The sequence below is a fragment of the Danio rerio genome, chromosome 20 (genome assembly GCF_049306965.1).
Source record: "Danio rerio strain Tuebingen ecotype United States chromosome 20, GRCz12tu, whole genome shotgun sequence".
In the NCBI taxonomy this organism is placed as follows: Eukaryota; Metazoa; Chordata; class Actinopteri; order Cypriniformes; family Danionidae; genus Danio; species Danio rerio.
Genome location: NC_133195.1, coordinates 5,513,164 through 5,529,560, shown reverse-complemented (window position 1 = coordinate 5,529,560; position 16,397 = coordinate 5,513,164). Strand labels below are relative to the sequence as shown.

Sequence of the window (16,397 nt, the reverse complement as noted above, 5' to 3'; positions counted from 1 at the left end):
AATTTTTGAATGTTTATATCTGGTTTATATCTTCTAAAAGCAACACACTAGCATATATATATATATATATATATATATATATATATATATATATATATATATATATATATATATATATATATATATATATATCCTTAAAACTTATTTTTAACATAATGGCACTAGCATTTTATAAACTTTTTGATTTTGAAAATAAAATAGAAGGTTTTTCTTGGAGACATGTAAAAAAAATGTAGCCCAAAAATTAAAATCACCCATAAAACAACAATAATCCCCCAAGTTCGACGAGCGTTACATAATGAGATTGCTCACAGACAGGTTTAAGCTGATCTTCATGGTGAAGTACTGCTGTACACTGTATATTACCTTATTTAGTTTACCAACATAACCCTGAATTCATTTCTAGTCATTTAATCTGAGATTTATTTATTTTATTTATTATTTTTCAATGTTTTTTTTTTTTTTTCTTGAATCAAGTGAATTTAACACACTGTGACATGGGGTCACTGTGTGCTCCAGGAAAATGTCCCTCAAGGCATTTCCTTCATTTTACTATGTAGACTTTAAAATAGAACTCGTTTCTTATCGGTCAAGTCAGTGGCGCCCCCAGAAAATTTTCTTAGGGGTGGCCAGAAGAGGCCGCACCAAATCTTGGGGTGGCACACAAAAAAAATAATGAATTCAGTGTAATGTTATATTTTTGTTTCTGGTAAATGAAATAATGTAGTTTTTATTCATTTAATTAATTCTACTTGAAATATTGCAATTTATTCTTTGAAATAATTCAGCAAGTACATGTGCAAACCAAATAAAAATCTATGTTTATTTTAAAAACACTTTTCATATACTGTATAAATAACTTCTTTTTTTACGTGCCTTTATTGTACATCATACGAGATATGCCATGTCTAAAATTAATGAAGATTAATGAGTTTATTATTCCCAGAGATGGGTTGCAGCTGGAAGGTCATCCGCTGTGTAAAAATGTGCTAGATAAGTTGGCGGTTCATTCTGCTGTGGTGACCCTGGATTAATAAAGGGACTAAGCCGAAAAGAAAATGAATGAAAGAATAATGAGTTTATTAATTACCCAAACAAATGAACAAACTGAACAAAAGACATTACTATACACACTCACTATACCTAATAATATTATTTATCCATATTGCTTTTTGAACCATTTTATTAATGCAGCTTCTTCTATTGATATACTGTAGCTTAAGGTAAATATTAAATAGCCATTGCTGTCTATTGAAGGTGTGTGCGTGCTGTCAACAACGATCAGGGAGGGTAGTGGTGGTTCTAGTTTAAATGACACCCTGGGCGAACCACCCTATACACCCCCACCTCTCTTGAATTGTTAGATTTGTTATTCAATAAATATAACTATTTATTTATATTTATTCTAAATAAATACAATTAATATTGATATACAATTATTATTCTAAATAAATAACAGAAATCAGTCCTAAATATTACTGGAAAACAACAACTGGAGTGATATGCCAACATCACTTAAGAAACCTTTTGCATGAAAATTAATTATGACAATTCTAAAGAATACAAAAAATGTATTATAGAATTATCTGTGATCTTAGACCAGATCATGGCTGAGAAATCATGTTATGAAGTCTTACCTCCCTGACTCATTATCCCTCCTTTCTGCTTTAAAGGCATGCTTAGTGAAAGTAACATCATCATCATCATCATCATCATCATCATATTATATAAACTTTAAACGACTTTCAAAACTCGCTGCGTGCCGACACCTCTGCACAAAAGGCTGTTACTCCGGTTTCACGGCGCATGAGCGGTGCCTATTATGTCGGCGTGCATGCAAACAACCAACCGGGATTCACACAGGAGTGCGTGAGGCGCGCGGGAATGGTTTTCCGCGCGCATGCGTCAGTTTGCTTTCACCAGCATTGAACCAGAGGGGGAGAGCTACGTCAGTAACACCAACAATAATTAAGTGACTGCATTTTATTTATTTATTTATCTAAATATTGGGAATTTATGAGTTCATTTAAATCAATAATGTCAACCGCAAAATTATATTGGGGTGGCCAAAGGGGTGGCCACAAGGGTGGCCAGAGTTTACCGAGGGGTGGCCGTGGCCACCCCTGGCCACCCCTTGGAGGCGCCCCTGGGTCAAGTCACCATGTTCATAAACTGGGTTAGCGATTATGTAACTGGAAGCAAATCCTACTCAGCATTACCTTCTGACATGCTTACACAAACTTGACCTTGGAATTCATTGGAAGTGTAATGGCTTGTTATTTTGGGAGCTACACAGACATATTTGACAGTATTCTTTAATGATATGAAGTTCATCAATGTGGGTCTCTTATTTTAAAAGCTTTCATGGAATCATATCTAATACATTGGCAATGAGAGGAAATATGAATATTAATTAAATGAAAATCAAATCTACATCAGAGGTTTTCTATGCTACACACATTTTTTGTAAAAGCTATAATCTGGATTATCATTCATTCATTCATTTTATTGTCGGCTTAGTCCCTTTATTAATCCGGGGTCGCCACAGCGGAATGAACCCCCAACTTATCCAGCAAGTTTTTATGCAGCGGATGCCCTTCCAGCCGCAACCCATCTCTGGGAAACATCCACACACACACTATGGACAATTTAGCCTACCCAATTCACCTGTACCACATGTCTTTGGGCTGTGGGGGAAACCTGAGAACCCGGAGGAAACCCACACGAAGGCAGGGAGAACATGCAAACTCCACACAGAAACGCCAATTGAGCCGAGGTTCGAACCAGCGACCCAGTGACCTTCTTGCTGTGAGGTGACAGCACTACCTACTGCGCCACTGCCTCGCCCTCTGGATTATCAGATTGTAATTAAATGAGTATATGATTTGAATTGTGCCTATCAATTCAGGACATAGTTTAAGAGCCATGCCACCTGAGTCAGGAAATGATGTCATAAGAATGCTGACTGTTTGATAGCACCATGACAAATGTGCTACAGTATGTCTCAACTGTTATGCTATGACTCACTCAAGAATAAGTAGTAGACAAGGGAAACATTAATCAACCATACATTTACTGTCACTTAACATCTTTAGCAATAGGGAGATAATACATTTAAATTCACACGAGGTGTTGCTAGAAAAAATAGACACCACTACAGAACTTAAATATAATATTTTATAATGCTTCAAAATTTATAATACTTAAACTAAATACAATATTGCTTTCCTTTTTATTGAAATTGTATTTAATATTCTTCTATAACATATTCATTATGGTGTACTTATTTCTGTACTGTGACGTTAAATTATTTTTGTTAATTTGATTAGTTCCAGTATTGGCGTTTGGATCTAATGTACGGTTGAAGTCAAAACTATTAGCCCCCCTTTGATTTTGTTTTTCTTTTTTCAATATTTCCCAAAGGATGTTTAACAGATTAAGGAAATGTTCATATTTTGTCTGATCATTTTTTTTTTCTTCTGGAGAAAGTCTTATTTGTTTTATTTTGCGTAGAAGGAAAGCAGTTTTTAATTTTTTGTAAATCTTTTAATAGTCAACATTTTTTGCCCTTTTAACCTTTTTTAAGCTACCTATAAGCGTGCGTTAGTGCCCCACCAGTGATTATATACAGCCATATCGCACCGCTATGAGTGTGATATTGCGTTTATACAACAGTTCTACAGCCTAATCATGTGTATCAAAAAGAAAATCAAACATGGAGAGGCTAAAAACCCTTTTGTATGAGGAACTACTTTCTTCCGCCATTCATTCACATCTGCAGCTGACAGAACAGCAGAAACCGTTGCTAATTCACCAACGTCACTTAAGAGCTATATTTGAATGATTCTCTAGCATAATGTCTAAAGTGATGACAAAACAAGGTGATTTTGATGACATTTTAGGTTTACAAGGCTGATCGGCATGAAATGCCATCAGTCTACAGAGATTTCCCAGTATTTCTGTTGCAATCGAGATTTCACAATAAATAACCCTGAAAAAAGCTAAAGCAGCACACACACTACCAAATTACTATTATGCTTGTGATAAGTAAAAATGCTAAACGCATGCGGGCATTTCTTCTTTCTTTTTGTTTACAAAACTAGTCAGCAGTAACGAAAACAGGAGACTCATTAGAAACAAATGGCCAACCAAAAAGTAACTTTTACAAGGAGTGGCCAACACAAAATACATACATTCCTAATATGTGAGTCCCATTTCCCACTCAACACACTACAATTACTACAATTTCTCACACACACACACACACACACACACAAACCCATACACACACCCTTACACACAGTCTCTCACACGCACACAAAGTCTTTCTCTCTCAAACACACACACAAACCCATACACACACCCTTAAACACAGTCTTTCTCACACAAACACACACACACACACACACACACACACGCAAACCCATACACACACCCTTAAACACAGTCTTTCTCACACTCACACACACAAACCCATACACACACCCTTAAACACAGTCTTTCTCACACACACACACACACACACACACACACACACACACGCACACACACACACACACACACTTTTTTAAAATTGGTAAAATTGAGTTTGGCATGCATAAATATGGCAAATATATACTTTTTCAGCCCAAATACATAATGTCCCAGAATACGAAGTGAGCTGTCCCAGATTATCAAATTCAGGCTGAATTTTAGTTTTTGACAAATAAATACTAATAGGTGTGGCATGGCTCTTCTCAGAATAATATCTATATTATGTTTTCTTTGGTGGTTAGAAAACATCTTAGGTATTTTAGAAAAGTCTCATATGTGGTTCTAATTAGTTAGACAGACATTAAAATAGAGAGCCGAAGTCAAAATTGCAAAAAGTGTCCCAGATTACCCGAATTCACCCTATTACTTTGTACCTCTCATCTCCTTTTATTTCATTATTGTTAAGAGTAAATAATATAAGTTCGATATTTCCCACAAATCAGATCCCAGAAAAAGGTTTTGAATGGAGCAAATGCTTACAGTTAGATATTTGAGGTCAGACTTTCCATTACTCTTATCAAGCGTGGGCTATTGTGTGACGTAAAGAGAGATCGTGGCGTTGCCTCACGTCCCTCGTCTCATAGCACGTGCCCAAGCGGTTACTATAGGTTAATGACGTCATTGAGCTAATAAATATTTATTATTAAAACCAGGCCCACAAGACGTTCCTTAACTTCATTGGTTGTAGTGGGCGAGGTTTTTCCTGTAATCTACGAGTGGGTGTGGCTTTGTCATTCGACGGTTTGGGAGGAGAAGGGAACTCCAGTGAGATTACACAAGGGAAGCCGGAGAACTAGCGTACATCGGCGGCCTGCCATGACACAAAACTCAGCTAGTAAGCTACTGAATAGAGATGCCAGCCAAGACAAGAAAACATGCGGAAACGGGTTCGTGAAGAGCCACTGCTTGTTCCAACAGAAGCGCTACCGCCGCCCGGCGGAGAAGGTGAGGCCGCCTACTGAACCGCATAAACCCGGAAATACTGACCAGTGGACATACTGCACAGAAGCCGCTTGTACTGTTTACCTTGAGTTCGTTTCATTAGAAAAGAGTCTTTCCTGTCCGTATCGGGTTTATGTTGAATTTTCGGTTTTATTCAGTAAAGGGACGTTTAGTTGTGTTATATTCGTGTATCGGGAGGGGGTGTTTGGGTGTGTGAAATCAATCATGGGTTCAGACTCCGCTATTTGAACAGTTTAAATATCATTATATATATATATATATATATATATATATATATATATATATATATATATATATATATATATATATAAGTTATATTATATAGTATATATATAAGTTTATTATATAGATAATAAAGTTAACAATTGTTAATTGTTTGTTGTTAGTTTTTTCACTGTAGCCAATGTTAACTAATATATGATAACTTATTAAAAATGTATCAGCCAATGATTAAAGTCTTGGTCCCACTTTATATTAAGTGTCCTTAACTACTATGTACTTACGTCAAAAAATATATATAATGTACTTTGTTTATAATGTTTTTGAGAACACTTGTGGTGCTTTTGAGTTGGGATAGAGGTTGGGTTATGGACAGGTTTGGTGGCATGGGTAGGTTTAAGGGTGGGTTAAGGTGTAAGGGATGGTCAACAGTGTATTTACAAATGTAATTACAAAAGTTAATTACAGTTGTAATTACTTAAATGTATTTAATCAAGCATAAGTACACAGTAAATACATGTATTTACACAATAAGTACATTGTAACAAACTATTAATTCCTGTATAAGTACATATATTTAAGGCCACTTAATATAAAGTGGGACCAAAGTCTTTATAATTAATGGCTTTCAGTAAATATGGAATTGTTATTTCTAACATGTTATTTATTAAAATGCGTTTTCTGTTATATTTGAATAAGGTTTTGTGTTCTTTTTTTAATTGAATGCCTATTGTAAAATAGAGTAGAGTTTGACAAACACAATTCATTAAATGTATTCTAAAAGCTTAAGCCAAAGTTAGGTTTTTTATACCGGTCAAGAAATTGTTTTCCTTATAAAGCCCGCAAAAAATTAGTAGAGAGTACATTTCTGTCTATAATGGATTATGGTGATCATCTTTATATGCACGCAGCCGCTACCCTACTAAGAAAATTAGATTCTGTTTATCATGCAGCAATACGCTTTGTCACAGGTGCAGACTCACGGACGCATCACTGTATTTTGTATGATTCCTTAGACTGGTTATCTTTATATCAGAGGAGAAAATTACATCTGTACTTATTTATTTTAAAGGCTCTTTTAGGTAAATTACCATCCTATATTTTTAATTTATTAACATTTCTCACCAACAACCAGCACACTAGATCTGGTTCATGTATTCGTCTAATAGTTCCAAGGGTACTATCAGAACTTGGCAAACATGCTTTTTCCGTTTACGCTCCCAGGGCTTGGAATGACCTGCAAAATCAGCTCAATCTTGACACTCTTTCGACTCTGAGTACTTTTAAACCTCTCTGAATATCACACTAACTGTACCAAAAAAAAAAAATACTAATACTACTAATACTTTCCTTCTTAGACTTTACAGACCTGAAACTTGCCTATAGCACTTATTCATTGTTGCTCTTATAGTTGTGTAAATTGCTTCCTTGTCCTCATTTGTAAGTCGCTTTGGAGAAAAGCGTCTGCTAAATGACTAAATGTAAATGTAAACATCTTTTATACAACATCTTAAAGGACACCTGTAATTGTTTTTTATGACCTGATGTTTTTAAGAATGGTGATTTTGTAATTTTGTGGTATTGTTTGTGAGTTTTATATGAAACTTTATGTGCTGCCTGCCATCTTGACCAGGTCTCACTGGAAGAAGAGACCGTACTGTCTCAATGTGATCTCCTGGCTAAATTAAGGAAATAAATAAAATAATTTAGGCTTTACATAATTGTTTGCAATTAGTATGCTACGTAATTGCTAGAGCACCTCAAACTTTATAGTTACTCAAAACCTTTGTAAGAACAAACCCTTTCTCCTAGTAAAAAAATCTATGATGAGTGAAAAGCTTAGGTGCTAGCTCCAGACAGTGCAAAATACAGACAGCGCAAATAAAATGACAATGTGAAAATGACAGCAATATGTACAATGAATAGGTGTCCACATTGTTCTAGCCAGTATTGTTTCAAGTATGGATTGGTTAAAGTGCAGTGCATGCTACGTATTGATGGTGTGCAGTGAGGGGTATGGAAGAGTCTGTGTGAGGTGTGTTAAGTGTTCATCAGCCTGATCAGTCTGAGGGAAGAAAGTTTCCTTCAGCCGGCTGGTGCGTGACCGGATGCTGCGGAACCGTCTGCCTGAGGGTAGCAGAGAGAAAAGTCTATGGCTTGGGTTGCTGGAGTCGCTGATAGTTCTCTTGGCTTTCCTCATGCACTGCCTGGTGTAGATGTCTTGGAAGGAGGGAGGGAAGCTCACCTCCTACTACGCGTCCAGCAGTTCGCACAATCCTATGTAGGCCTTTGCGATTGGTGCTGGTGCTATTCCCATATCACTCACTGTTTAGTGTTAATGTTTCATTATTTAACCTAAATCCTATGTAGTGTTACGCCTCTACTATTTTTAGGCCAATTTGTTAAGTGCCATCTAGAAGGTCTCTGACCTGTAAATATTGGTTTGTGTTTGTTATCTAATGGTGTTGATCATGTAGGCGCAAATGATAAACTGCTGTTTGAAGCCATAGCTGCTACTGAATTGTGAGTTTTGAATGTTGATCAATCAGCATCTAGAACCAACTACCCATATTATAAAATGTTATTGTGCATTTATTTGGCTTACTATGTAATCAAGCGAATAAAATGAAAAGCAACTTGCAGGGGGCGGAGCATGTCAGATACTAGAAAGCATTTGATTGGTCAAGATTTGATGAGAAACTGGAGTATGAGGAGATTAAAAAAATCATTGATCCAATTAGGTGGAAGTGACAAACTGCAAGCTTTTCATGTTTTTATATTCTAAATGTGCATTTTGTCGCTGTTTTGGCACACAGTATCTTCTAGATATCTTTACAACAAACATACTGACACTTACATCTAAAAAGCATAATTTAATTTCACGGAAGCCTTAAAATATGAAATATTTACATGCGTAAATTAATGATTAAATCAATCTACTTTTAATACTCAAGATAAAAAACATCAAAAGGCCATTAAACAGAGATGAATTGTTCGGGGTGAGTGTTCTGCAGGTTGTTTGGTTGTCTCTGTTTGTACTGACACGAGCATGGAAAATAACAGTGTAGTGTTCTGTCACTGGAGAGCAGCGCTTTGTTCTGTGCAACCTGAGGATGTTTGCCCAGAGCATTTCAAAGCATTATGGGAGGAACAACTTTTCCTAGAACATGAGCATGTTGTCAGGCTAGTTTTTCTTGTGCTAGGTCCTGACCATTTAAGTGGAACCTCTGGTCAAGAATGTTTTTATTATTAATATTAGGGCTGCACAGTATACATACCGTTTCGCCATCGATATTGCAATGTACACATCCGCAATAGTCACATCGCATAGATATGCAACATACATGTAGGGATGCAACGATTAACCGATTTTACTATTAACCGCGATTTAATTCGTCAAAGTTAATTAATCATAAAGGCTTCTCAACAACGCGGCTAGGAACAAAACTGCTGCAACTAAACAAAAATATGCCAACTGTGTGCTAGTTTAAGGTTTTGAGCTTGTACACCGAGGTTAACACACATGCACACAAGGTTTAACTATGGCTAATGCTATTAACTGGGCCGTTCACATTTAGCATCTTTTGCACGCGTCAATTCACTTCCAATGGAGGCGAACGGCTTTGAGCTCGCATATTGGGAGTGACGTGTGCACGCTGCTTTTTATACACATCTGTACTCGCATCCAAAAAGGAAAAAAAAACAAAATATTAATACCGAACATTTTTGTAAAATGGTTGATCTAAAGTGCCTTTCAGACAGACATCCAGCAGTCTTTGACTACATTTGTTCTCTTTAAAAGAGAATACTTATAATAGATTTACATTAGAAATACTGTTTGTTTATTAATTTATTATTATTTGTTTATTTATTAATTCATTAATTATTTGTTTATTTGTTTGATTGTTTTAGCAATTATTTATTTGTTTATTTATTATTTGTTTATTTGTTAATTTATAATTTTTTATAAATTTTATAATTTATAATTTATTTTTAGTTTAAAATTATCACTTGTTTAAACGTCAGAAACTTTTTTCACTTATTGTTAAATCCAAAGAGAAATGGACTATTGTTTGTTGATTATTATTATTTTGTGTTGTACAGTATTATTTGATTCTGTGCAGTGCATCTGCATAAAATATAATAAACTACAAGCATATATAAAGGGACAGAGCCAAAACAAAAAAGTTAAATAAACAATGCTTTATGTTTCTTTTGGGAATCTAACAGTATTCAAATTATAGCTGGGCTGGGCATTGATAATTTTTATTTTTAATCGAGATTAGTAATCTTGGAATAAATCTAGATTACAATGGTTCATTTGAATTCTGAAAATAAATGATGTTCAATAAGATGTACTTGTGTTAATAACTGTTTAGTCAGTTAATTGTGAATTTCGAACTGTAGGCCTACATAAGCTCTTAACAGCGATTTTTAATTTTTTTTATTTATTTTTATTAATTTTGAGGCAATCACAATAATTGTTGAATGTTTGGATGTTAATACATTTTTCTCCCCACAGAATCATCATGCTTCATGCACCTCACTGCTTTACAACAAGCTGTTTGTGGAGTCATTTGAGGAGACGCCATTACTGGTAGCCGTCCTTACTTACATGGGATATGGCATCCTCACCATTTTTGGATATTTGCGAGATTTCCTTAGAGACTGGAAGTTTGAGAAGTGTCATCTGGCAAGAGAAAGAGAAGAACAGAAGGTAGTTATAACTTATTTATTTATTTATTTTGAGTTTGTGGTGTGTGTCTAGCCTTTACTTTGTCTTTGTACCTTATTGAACAAGGCATTTGATTTTTTGTTTTTGTAGCAGATGTTTACATTTAGCCTTTAGGCCAAAAAAAAAAAAAACCGAAAATATCTACATAAATTATGTATGTGTGTGTGTATATAGCCTCTTTAAGCTATATTTTTTCGATTGTCTACAGAACAAACCATCGTTATACAATAACTTGTCTAATTACCCTAACCTGCCTAGTTACCCTAATTAACCTAGTTAAGCCTTTAAATGCCACTTTAAGCTGTATAGAAGTGTCTTGAAAAATATCTAGTCAAATAATATTTACTGTCATCATGGCAAAGATATGTTTTATTAGAAATTAGTTATTAAAACTATTGTTTAGAAATTTGTTGGAAAAAATATTCTCTCTGTTAAACAGAAATTGGGTTAAGAAATAAACAGGGGGGCTAATCATTCTGACTTCAACTGTATGTAAATATATGTACATGTATAGACAGATAGACAGATAGACAGACAGACAGATAGATAGATAGATAGATAGATAGATAGATAGATAGATAGATAGATAGATAGATAGATAGATAGATAGATAGATAGATAGATAGATAGATAGATAGACAGATAGACAGATAGATAGATAGAAAAAATATATAGAAAATTAGTAAATGTTAATCTCATCCAAAATAAAGGTTTGTTTTGATATAAGATATGTGTGTAGTGTGTATATTTATTTATTAAATATATAAATGCATATATATATATATATATTTATTTGAGAGAATGTTTATTTATATTTGGATATATATATTTATATATGTATATGTATTTTGGTGCATCAAAACAAAACAGATTTATTAATCAGATATATAGATTAAATTATTATTTTAGTCACCAAACATATTTAGAAATTAAAAGATAATACAATTTAATTGGGAAGCAAAATGTTGCAAAAAAAATACAAACTACAAAATTTTACCAATTTTTTATTTTTATTTAAATTTTTTATTATTATTATTTTTTTTTTTTTTTTTTTTTTGCTTTTCTTGATTTTTTCGCTCTTTTTAAAATTTGTATTTTATATTTTTCTTTAACATAAATTTAGGTGTACTAGTTTATGGACCGTTATCGTAAGTTATTTTGTTAGATGAGTCCAGATTTGGCTTCAGTACTGACTAATCCAATGTATATGCATAAATAAATAACTGTATAGCTTCCTTTTAAAATTATGAATTTAAAAGATAGATTTGTAAGGGGGTGGGTACTTGTATATGCTGAGCACTGAATGTCAAAACAAACGTTTGTTTTGAATGTAATTTAATAGTGATTAGTCTGTATATCAATAAACATTTAGCCAAATGACAATGTAAACTCAACTGAATTCAGGTTCAGTGACTTATTTTATGTTTCTGATGATTGTGGCTATTAAAAATTGAGAACACTTCACAGTTCTTCAAGGGGTGAACTTCTAAAAAGGGTAAACAAAGTAAATGTTTCTGTTTAAAAAGATCTTCTTTTATGTGTGAATATCTTAATTCAGTATCAATGACTGGTGCTAAACAAATATAATGATTTTTTTTCCAGAAACAAAGTAACACTTTACATTAGTAATGTTCACCAATCTGGCTCTTAATGTACAGTAATGTAATGTATTTTACTCTTTTAACTCTTGTTATCTTTCTTTTTTTAGGATTTTGTTCCACTGTACCAGGACTTTGAGAACTTTTACACCAGGAATCTGTATATGAGGATCAGAGACAACTGGAACAGGCCCATATGCAGTGTTCCTGGAGCCAAGATGGATCTAGTGGAGCGGGTCACTCCAGACTACAACTGGACCTTTGAGTGAGTGTTTCTCAGTTACTTATTAAAGAATGTCATGCCTTTAAAGTAATACTTTTACTATTCACATGGGTTGTTGGCATTAACAGAAACAGAGGGCATATCTGAAGGGTTACTGACATGATTATCATAGTGACAAAAGCAAATCACATGCCACAATATATGCCAGAACCCCTGTTTTTTTCAGCTTTGGTCTCTCCAGGATGAGTCCTGCCATGTATATAAAGATTTAACATAAAGCACTGGAGGTCTGATTTATAAAATGTGTGCACCAGAACAGCCAGACACAAGAACAGTTTCTTCCCTCAGGAAATCCATCTCATGAACACTTGATAGTAATTGTGGAACATACCTTATCTATACACAAATATACTTTTTTTTATTTAAAGGGCCATGAAACCCCCTCGTTTCAGCAGGGTGTTTTCACACCTCCACTTTGGAAAAAGTCAGAAAAGTGGGGGTGTCCAGCTCTGTTTAGGGGGGAGTGTCGGAGGAACTAAAGTGGGAGGGTGTGGGAGTGTCTATTTGGGCACGCGCGAGTTTCAGTCAAAATACACACACAGGAGAAAGAGATGGTGTTTAACCTACATGAACATCTGTAGTGGAATTATTTGCCAAATTATTAACTGGTGGACTTTAACTGCAGTTTGGCTCTTTCATTCAGGGAATTCATTCATGTCCCTCGCGACAAACGCGATATTTGATTCGAGGATCTGCTCTAAGCGTGTATTTTTCATGCAATGTTTGATACCGCACGGCGAATGACAGAAAAAAAACTCCGCATTTCCCGGAAACTTAGACGCACACGGCAGGTAACGTCAGAAAACCGCGTGTGTTATTCCGGTCACAAAATGCGGTGCTAACATGTTTGCCCTCAGTGCAATAGTTAACTTAATTCGAAACGAACAAACTGAATAAACAAAGAGCACTGGTCGCTCACTTACCAAATCTGTAGAGACAGAACAATCACCAGCAACTAGAGCCGCGTCTGAAGAGAAGACTACATCCGGAATCCGGATCTCAGCGTTAGCAGATGAGAACAGCTCTCAGGTAAACAATAATCCCCCTTAGACACGTAAGTTATTGTTGTCGCGCGTCACGTACACTGTTAATCCACACGTGAGTCTGAGCTCTCACAGAGAGAAAATGAAAACGAAACTTAACTGCAGCAAAATTTAAAAGCCACACTTCACGCTTGTTTTGCCAACACAACGTGGCGTCTCTGTGGTGTAAAGACGGTGACACTAATGAATATTAATGAAGTTGCACAATAGAGCGCGCTGATTGGTTTGAACCAAGGCTTACTCATGCATTAATGCAACACACTGTAAGACGTAATAAGGCACACTCTGGCACAGACGCCCAGTCTGCACGCTGGAATACAACGCTATTATGTCATGACCGTGACGCAGCTTCAAAAATTCGTTTCAAACAGGAAGTACGAATTTGCTTGAAATAACGCAAAAACAACCAATTTACACTTTTTAGTGAAATATAGGTGTCCTAATAGTGTTTTTAGCAGTGTGGGACACATATACGACTGTCAATAGCTCAAAAAATGTGTTTTGGTGTTTCGTGACCCTTTAACAACACACATAGTTAACATTTCAATTTGCACTTAGTTTAGCTACACATATAGTAATATTCTGTACATTCATTGTACAGTTTTATTTACTTTTTAAAATTCCTTTATTGTCTGTGTTTTTGTCCTGTCATTGTCGTTCTGTTGCACTGTGGAAACTGCTGTCCCGAAAACAAATTCCTTGTATGTGTAAACATACCTGGCAATAAAGCTCTTTCTGACTCTGATTCTAAGCAGTAATAATAGGATTTTCCTCCATTTTGACATACCACTATTGTCTATTCATTCATTTTCTTTTCAGCTTAGTGTCTCTATTAATCTGGGGTTGCCACAGCGTAATGAACCGCCAACTTATCCAACATATGTTTTACTCAGCAGATGCCCTTCCAGCTGCAACCCATCTCTGGGAAACATCCATACACACTTATTCACTCTCTTACACTGCGGACAATTTAGCTTACCCAATTTACCTGTACTGCATGTTTTTGGACTGTGGGGGGAAACCCATGCAAATGCGGGGAGAACATGCAAACTCCACACAGAAACACCAACTGACCCAGCCGAGGCTCGAACCAGTGAAGCTCTTGCTGTGAGGCGACAGCACAACCTACTGCGCCACCGCATCGCCTCACTATTGTCTAGTGTTGCACAAACAACTCTAACAAACAAATCTGATTGGATGATGCCTGTGTTGGTGCTTGAAAAGTTAAATGTTTAATATATATATATATATATATATATATATATATATATATATATATATATATATATATATATATATATATATATATATAAATAAATCCTGCCACGAGCAACCAACAAACCCTACATGATTTGATGGACCCGCTATTCTGTTTGCCAATGATTGACGTCGCTCCATTCAAAGTAAATCATTAGCTTTATTGCAGTTGCCTTGTGTGAATGGGGTGTTAGTTTTTCCATCTCTGCTGGACTTGCTTGTTTGTAATAATATGTATATAAAAATTTCAATTTAACTAATGTAAGACCATTTTTACTGAAATAATATGTTAAGTTAACCAACCTCAGCCTGACGGAAAACGAACCTTGCAGCGTTAAGAGGCGCATGATTAAAGAAAGTACAGCAATAAATAACCTAAAACTTGTATTTCACAATTTTTATTATTTTTAAGGGACAGTGAATCAGTTTTTATGCAACTGAAATGAGCACATCCATGTTCGCATTTAAGCTAGAAATACAGTAAATACAGTAAGGAATGAGTGCAGTTTAGATATAAGCAAACAATAGGCAGCAACGTCATTATTTAGTTCAGTATTAAATCATTTCGGTTCATTTTTCGATTCGATAGCTGTAAAGTTTAATAATTAAAAATGAAAAAGAATTATTTCAGATTATATTAATATTTCAGAGTTTGCATGTTCTCCCCATGTTCGCGTGGGCTTCCCTCAGGTGCTTCGGTTCCCTCACAGTTCAAAGACATGAGGTATAGGTGAATTGAATAGGCTAAACTGGTCATAGTGTATCGAGTGTGTAAATGTCTGAGTGTATGGGTGTTTCCCAGTACTGGGTTGCAGCTGCAAGGGCATCCGCTATGTGAAAAACATTTGCTAGATAATATGGTGGTTCAACCCCTATATATATATATATATATATATATATATATATATATATATATATATATATATATATAGTGATGGCTAAAAATTATGAAAGAGACTGATGAAATATTGTAACACTCACACACAAGTGTTATATTGTGTGTTTTAGATGCCATATATTCTCATTTTAATTGTAATTTAAATAATGTATTAGATGTTGAGGTTAATCTGTGTTATTTTCCCTTTTGTTCTTTCTCATAGGCACACTGGGAAGGTTCTGAAGGATGTTATCAACATGGGCTCTTATAACTACCTCGGTTTTGCTGAGAATTCTGGCACATGTGCTGATGCTGCCGCTCACAGCACTGTAAAATATGGTGTCGGGGTAAGCAGCACCAGACAGGAGATAGGTAATAAATACTCACTCTTTCAGTCTTTACTGCCATTGCATCTCTAGTGTAATAAGGGCCAAACAATTTCGTGACACTTGTTGGGTAATGTGGGATCATTTGTAAAGGATTATATTCAAATCCTCTCATGATATTAACTTTGACCTTAAATTTGCTTTGTGGTGGGAATTTTTCCACCCTCACACTGCTTTTGTTTATACATTAAACTTCAGTTTGTGTTTTTGCAAATGTGTGACGCTGGATACACCTGTAAATGGATTATAAGAGCTTCAATCTTAACTGTTTTCCACCATGTAGAGAAGGAGTCAAAACCCATAATATATATTATACTCCCAAATAAACACAAAAAGAAATCAATTCTAATTTTAAATGCTTAACTTTATAGAGACCCATTACCAAAATGACAAACTAAACATTCTAGAAAACAAAAAAAGCAATATAACTAACCCATACTTAGAGGAAAAAACAAAACAAAAAGACTTACTTATTTCCAAACATACAACAGAGAGAACAAATT

General features: G+C 35.0%; 1 protein-coding gene across 1 annotated transcript in view; it reads left to right on the top strand.

Annotated features, from left to right (window-relative positions):
- Window positions 1–5,319: 5,319 nt before the first annotated feature.
- The window catches only part of sptlc2b (serine palmitoyltransferase, long chain base subunit 2b), a 38,045-nt gene continuing 26,967 nt past the window's right edge, over window positions 5,320–16,397 (top strand). The window contains 4 exon segments of the mRNA NM_001114741.1: window positions 5,320–5,478; window positions 10,238–10,432; window positions 12,159–12,313; window positions 15,732–15,880. Of these exon segments, the coding sequence (NP_001108213.1) occupies window positions 5,350–5,478; window positions 10,238–10,432; window positions 12,159–12,313; window positions 15,732–15,880 (628 nt within the window). The 5' untranslated portion in view covers window positions 5,320–5,349.